Source organism: Eimeria mitis, genomic scaffold, assembly GCF_000499745.2.
Source record: "Eimeria mitis Houghton genomic scaffold, Emh_scaff1353, whole genome shotgun sequence".
Lineage (NCBI taxonomy): Eukaryota > Apicomplexa > Conoidasida > Eucoccidiorida > Eimeriidae > Eimeria > Eimeria mitis.
In genome coordinates this window covers 2,677-9,132 of record NW_013568879.1, presented here as the reverse complement: position 1 = coordinate 9,132, position 6,456 = coordinate 2,677, and the positions used below count along the sequence as shown (strand labels likewise).

General features: G+C 43.2%; 2 protein-coding genes across 2 annotated transcripts; both read left to right on the top strand.

The window, feature by feature from the left end:
* Positions 1-71: 71 nt before the first annotated feature.
* On the top strand, positions 72-2,090 carry EMH_0035210 (Brf1p like coiled coil protein, related; the record flags this gene model as incomplete). The annotated part of the gene is made up of 8 exons (XM_013494953.1): positions 72-160; positions 276-357; positions 609-641; positions 797-850; positions 1,088-1,291; positions 1,403-1,561; positions 1,681-1,782; positions 1,938-2,090. The coding sequence occupies 8 exons, from the start codon at positions 72-74 to the stop codon at positions 2,088-2,090; spliced, it is 876 nt and encodes a 291-aa protein (XP_013350407.1).
* A 1,905-nt stretch (positions 2,091-3,995) lies between these two features.
* EMH_0035200 (26S Proteasome non-ATPase regulatory subunit 9, putative) lies at positions 3,996-4,868 on the top strand (the record flags this gene model as incomplete). The annotated part of the gene is made up of 4 exons (XM_013494952.1): positions 3,996-4,107; positions 4,306-4,422; positions 4,556-4,608; positions 4,758-4,868. The coding sequence occupies 4 exons, from the start codon at positions 3,996-3,998 to the stop codon at positions 4,866-4,868; spliced, it is 393 nt and encodes a 130-aa protein (XP_013350406.1).
* Between the last annotated feature and the right edge of the window lie 1,588 nt (positions 4,869-6,456).

Genomic DNA, 6,456 nt, shown 5'->3' with positions numbered 1-6,456 from the left:
CTGTGAATACTGGATATTAACGCTGTTGTTGCTGCTTGTTGTTTGCTGCTTTCTCAGTGCCATTGAGAGCAATGCTGGATGAAGTCCGCACGAAGCTCCTCGAGCTCCGAACGCAGAAGCGGGAGGAGAGTCAGAAGTACAAGGAGCTGCTGGAGAGGCGGTGCGTGGCTAGAATATTTAACATTTGTTTCCTTCTTTTTGCTTATTTAATATAAATAAATCTTTTTCTCGGGTTTAATGAGGTTTTATTTTGCCTGGGGTTTGCATTGCTTCAGACAGAGAGCGACGGCGCCGGGTCGTGAAATGATTGAAGAGAGAGAACGGCTATCGGCAGAGATGAGCAAACATTTTGCAAATGTACGTCTCCAGTATTCTATACATTCCCTTTATTATATATGTAATATATATATATATATATATATATATATATATATATATATATATATATATATATATATATATATGTATATTTCTATATATTTATATGCACGCATTCTTATGTTCTGTTGAACTGGATCGTTTCCGTGTGCATCAGTATATTTGATGAATGTGCATTTAGAAAGACCTTTACATCCACTTCAGTTTTTTTGTGTGTTTTTTCTTCTCAGCGCCGCGAGATTCAAGCTGAATTGACGCGCGAGGTAATGCAATACTCAGAGTTTTGTTAAAAAAAATTTTGTTACAAAGTCGAACATCTACAGGAACAGAGCTTCCTAGGAGCATTCAGTTCACCTGCAGCGTAGCGTAAGCTTATGTCTAGAGTTGTATACTGATGTTGCTGTTTTTTTATTCGCAGATGCAGAAGCATCAGGCTTATATGCAGCAAGTGAAGCGCGAGCGGGGTCTCAAGGTAAGAAGAAACTCTTTGGGAATTTCATGGGGACTGACATGGCAGCACCTAGTATGCAGCAACAGCAGCGTGAACACCCACTGCTGCTGCTGCGGTTGCGGGAGTGGTTGTCGCTGCGGTTGCTGCTGCAGATACAGCGTAGCTGTTGCTGTTGTTTGTGAGCTATACGCAACCTGATTGTTTCGTGTACAGCAGGGATAAGCTTAATACCATCCGCCGTGTGAAAACATTTCGCAGATGAGAGAGGAGCGCGAGAGACGCAACCTGGAGAACGAACGTTTTCAGCTCCAGCGTGATTTGGAACGGGTGGAGTCTGAGCTGCCGTACGAGGCAGAATGCTTGCTGCTGAATCAGACAATTCAGTACTTGCAGAAGATCATTGAGGAGCCGGCATCCAATGGCGTTGAGAAGGAGCAGACAGAGCCGGCGGTGGACGAGAGTGTAAGTGCCGAAAGTTTTAGAGTTTTATATTTTTATTGTAATGCTTTGGGGGAGTTGAAATGCGGCAATGTGGTGTCTCGGTTGCTCCTCTGTGCGTGCATCTTTATGCAGCTTGCGGGTGCTCTTCTACCCAAGAGCCAGCGCAAGGAGGTCTTCTTCTACGCCCCTAAGCAAAAGGGGAAACATGGAAAGGACCATGAGAAGAAGAAGGAAAAACCCAAGACACTGAAGTATGATGTGGGCACCCTGGCCTACTTCGAGCAATGCGGAGTAAGCGGAATCTTCGTTTCTGAAACGTCTCTCTGTTGACAGTGCAGTTTTTCTTTAGTGCTAAGAATAATAAAAGTTGCATCGCATGCGCTTTCTGATATTCCTTTGCTTGCGATCAGCTGACGGCGCCAGTCTTGATCGAAGATGTACCCGTGTGCTTGGAGAAACTTAGAGCGAAGCTGCAGAACTACAAAGAGTTGCAGCAAGAGAGCGCTCAGAAGGTGAGTTCCTCATCGTTCCCAGAGCTATCACATCCTCTGGTTTGTTATATTGCATTCGTCGTGTTTATATTTACGGTTTAGTGCTTAGGTTTTAGGGTTGTGTATTGGCTACATGCGTTTCCTTTGAATCTGCTATTTTGCTTGGTTTGGATCAGGTTGATGAACGCAAGGCGGAAATCATGACAAAGATTCAGGCAGTGGATGAGAAGATAGCGAACCTCGTGAAGAAGGAAAAGTTGCAGGATGATCGAGACGGTGAAACTGCTGAAGATGGATCTCCCACAGCGGAGGAAGCCGATGATGAATGAACAGATACTGCTGGCACATATCTATCAGACTTAGCCATTGTGCCGAGTCATAGAGCCATGAAATCTCAAAGTTTCTTTTCTAGATGGATCCTAACGCCGCTAGATGCCTACCAAATGAGGCAGCTACTCGGGCTTCTGGGTTATCACTCTTCGGTGCAGACGCCGGAGACTTTTGGTGGACTAATATCTTTCCCTTCAACTGTTTGCGCCCCAGTGCGTGGTTGCAGCTCGCGTCAACTTCTTTTCTTTTGGCTCGGGGGCAACGAAAAAAGCCAACTCAATGCGAACTACCTTTTGATGCATGCCTATTCGTTTCGAGGCGCTACGTGACAGCCACTTCGGAACTTGAAATCCGTCGTTACTTTAACCCAAATTTGGGTTTTTAGGTTTGGGTTTTTAGTTGTTCGCCAGGTTGCTCACTATTTGCCGCTCAGGGGATACGAGCTTTTTCCAGTGTTAGAGCTCCCCACGCTACCGTTGTCTCAGAGCGGGCCCAACGACACCGCATATGGGGTTTCTTGTAACATCTCTTACGGTGCCGTGAGCTGGCTGTGGTGTGGGTGAATAGAGCGAACAGGCGCATAGTGGAGATGCGAGTGTTTGGAACACTCTTTTATTTGCTTTCGAGGTAGCTTACTTGCTCCTATGTTAAGCAGATAAACAATGATTTCCGGGTCTTTCAGGTGATATCTGCAATTCCTGTGGCTGTAGCCGGGGAAGTTGAAATGGCGTGTGACCAGCTTGCCTTGGGGCATAACACCACTTGAATTTTGCTGTTAAATAGGAGGTTCTGTCTTTATTCGTCCGTATTAATGTTAATTTCGTTTTGTTTGCGTAGATTATTTTTCGTGGGGAAGCATTTGCTGTCGTTAACCCAAGAGCGTTCTCACGCAAGGCTGTATGAATGCAAAGAAAATGGGGCTCAATGAAATTATGCTATTTCCTGTTGCTTTTCTCTGCCAGCATTAGCCTTTAGATCAATAAAGTTACATTGAATGCAACATTAACAATTTGGTTTAGCTAATTTGTACTTTACGAATGAGACAAGATTCAAAAGATCCGGTGACCCGGAATCGAACCAGGGACCAACAGATAGCCGCAGCATCTACAGTCTGCCGCTCTACCAACTGAGCTATCACCGGTGATGAAAAAGCCGTCGAAGCAGAACGTAATTGAGCAAAATATAAATTTGGAGTTTCATTGACTGTTCTACCTGCAATATCTACAAAAACTTGAGTGTTTATGATTTGAATTAGCTCTATATTGCGGCCGTTTCACCCCAGCCCTGAGAAGAGGCATTGTGAGCAGAGGCGTCGTTTCGAGCCATCCGTGTGCCAGACTGACGGCTCTGAACACGGGGAAGCAACTATGTGAAATTGTTCTGAAAAGATCATTCTTTATTCGTGATTTAACAAAGGAAAAGGGATAATCTCAGTAGATTTCCAGCTCTTCTAGCCTGTTCATGTGTGTGTCTCGTCGGCAACATTGTCTCGGAGCTTGACCGGCACCTTAGCTGGCTTGAGGACGAATACTCTCCACTTTTCTTGACTCTCTGAATTAAACGGTAAGCTTACCATTGTTTTCATCTTTATAGTCAAAAGAACTTGCTCTCAGCACTTCTCAGCACTTCTTAGTGGAGGTCTTGCGACCTCGTCGGTGTGCGGGTCCCCCCGCCTTGTATGAATGTATCATCTAGGGATGAATAGCTTCACTGCAAACTGATGCTGGTGTGAGGCTGCTTTGAGTTTTCATTATACTTGCAGCTGTTTTGGAGGAAATCACGAGCCCAATGCTCTGAACGAATCCTGCACGACGGATGCCCGCCCCGCGCGCCTTCTTCTTGCCTGCGGGTAGTACATCCATCACCCAACTATAATCAGAAAAATGACTGCAAATAACCACCCAATGCAAAACGGAGTTGGCTCCTCCCTTGCGGCGGAGGCGGAAGAGGTTTATCGTCAACGACAACAGGTCGAAGAAAGAATGGAGGCGCTTGCCAGTTTCTTAACATCTGACGGTAAGAAACTCCCGGGATTTTCTTGCTTTCCTGAGTCCCTTAATCTCATACAGTCTGTATGCAATGAATGGAGTTGTTTTCAAGATATATGATGCATGCAGCGTCAGCACAGACAGCATAGAGTGGGTGGAATCATAGGAAATGGATGCATATACTGAATGCCTCGTGTTGTTTGTATTTTGAATATCTTTGTTTCAGGTATGCCCGGCCTCGATGGCCCGCTGGTAGACGAAGAAGGTTTCCCCAGAGCAGATATTGATGTGCATGCAGTGCGGGATGCTCGTCATCGGCTTGCTTGCCTGAAGACGGACTATCGTGAGTTGCAGCGACGGCTAGAAGATATTCTTCTGCGTATCCATGAGAATACAGCTACAAGAAATGCTGAAACTGATCAACAAAATATGAATTCAAACTTTCATCACCAAACAAATGGAATAACAAATCACAGAGAAAATGCAGTACCAATTCAAGAAGAGGAAGAACCTCCTCAGCTACTTGAAGGTAAGAGCCAAATTTTTCCCTTTACGTTCCTGATCTTGCTTTGTTCATCACCAGAAAGACCTTAATACACAAGTAATCTATAATAGATATATGTATATGTATTTATATTTTTCATCTCCTTTTGATTGTTGTGTACGTATGCGTTGCAGAAGAGGGTCCAGCATTCGCTGAGGTGGACGTTGTGCATCCCGGTAGTCCCAGCAGTACAGCTGGTATCGTTGTTGGTGATCGAGTTTTGCGTTTGGGTTCATTGCATTTGACGCCAAGTATTCGTCAGTATGAGGGAAACAGTGAAGGGGGGGGGGGTAGTAACGGCGCCTCTACATGTTCAAGCTCGCACACTAGGCCTCTATCAGTGCAGCAGATATTTCAATCGTTGCCTGGAGAAGTTGCACAACATGAAAATTCTCGTATTCCCGTTATAGTTCAACGCGGATGCCGTATTCTTTCTCTATGGCTTGTACCGAGGCGGTGGGAGGGTAGGGGTCTTCTAGGGTGTCATCTGAAACCTCTATAGATGAACCAATGAATGCTCTTATTCCTCAGCGTAAAATATTATAAATAAAAATTTATATGAAATTTATTCATACTTCGTTTCTTTATATCTTCATTTCGGGATATTTTAACTGCGGCAGAGGTGAAACTCAACCCGCCATTCAATACGCAGCAAGCAGTAGATCCTTGCTGTGCCTTTCAAGCAGAACAAACAACAAACGCAATTTAAGTGGTGATAGAAATATATCAATTATATTCACCCTTTTTCTTATTTAAGTCGATTTAAATGTTACGAACATAACATATATGGGCTGTGACTAAACCCGGTGCTTTAGAGTCTAGGGTTTAGGGTTTAGGGTTTAGGGTTTAGGGATTAGATAAGAGGACCTTTGTTGAGGAAAGGAAAGTACATACACAAGAAGGTATTCAGGTTCAAGCAGCTGTGATCTGTATAAGCAGAGCACTGCAACTTTTTTGTGTGTACTTTCTACTGCTGGGGTGTATGCAATAAATACTCTACCTATAAACACCATAGCTGCTTGAACATGAATATTTTTTGCTGCATTGCTCTATGGAAACGATCTATTCAGAAAAAAAAATGAAAGTGAAGGTGTTTAGATGCATACAGCCGGATAAACGGAATACATACACCCCAAGTTGAACTCAAGAAACGGATGCATGCAGAATTTCTTTTTCTTTGATTGGCTGCCATTAGAAAAACGCAAAAAACAGCGATGCAAGCAGACAGCTAAAACGCATGCACTCAAGCTCATCTACTTACTCTTGTTATGTAGCCGCCCGCGTCATGCATGCACCGTTTGTTGAAGTAATAATAACTAGCTAGCTGGTTGTAACTGTAGCTAGCTAGATTCAAGCAATCGCAGCTAGCTAGCAATTTCAGCTAGCTATGCTAAAGGGGTGTTGGCTAGCTGGAGGCAGCCACAGGGGGCCTGGGGGGCGTCACCTGGATTGAGGGAAGGCAAAGCAGTATTACTCAGGAGAGCAGGCAAGCAGGGGAAATATATATATATATATATATATATATATATATATATATATATATATATATATATATATATATATATATATGTAGATAAATCTATATATGATACATAGATAGATAGATAGAAACATAGATAGATAGACAGAGATAGAGAGTGGTATATATGACACTTAGATAGATCGATAGACAGAGAGTGTGGTATCTATGATACATAGTTAGATAGATATAGAGAGAGGTATATATGATACATATATATATATATATATATATATATATATATATATATATATATATATACAGAGACAGAGAGAGAGAGGTATTTGCTGTAAGAAATATCTAATACGATGCAA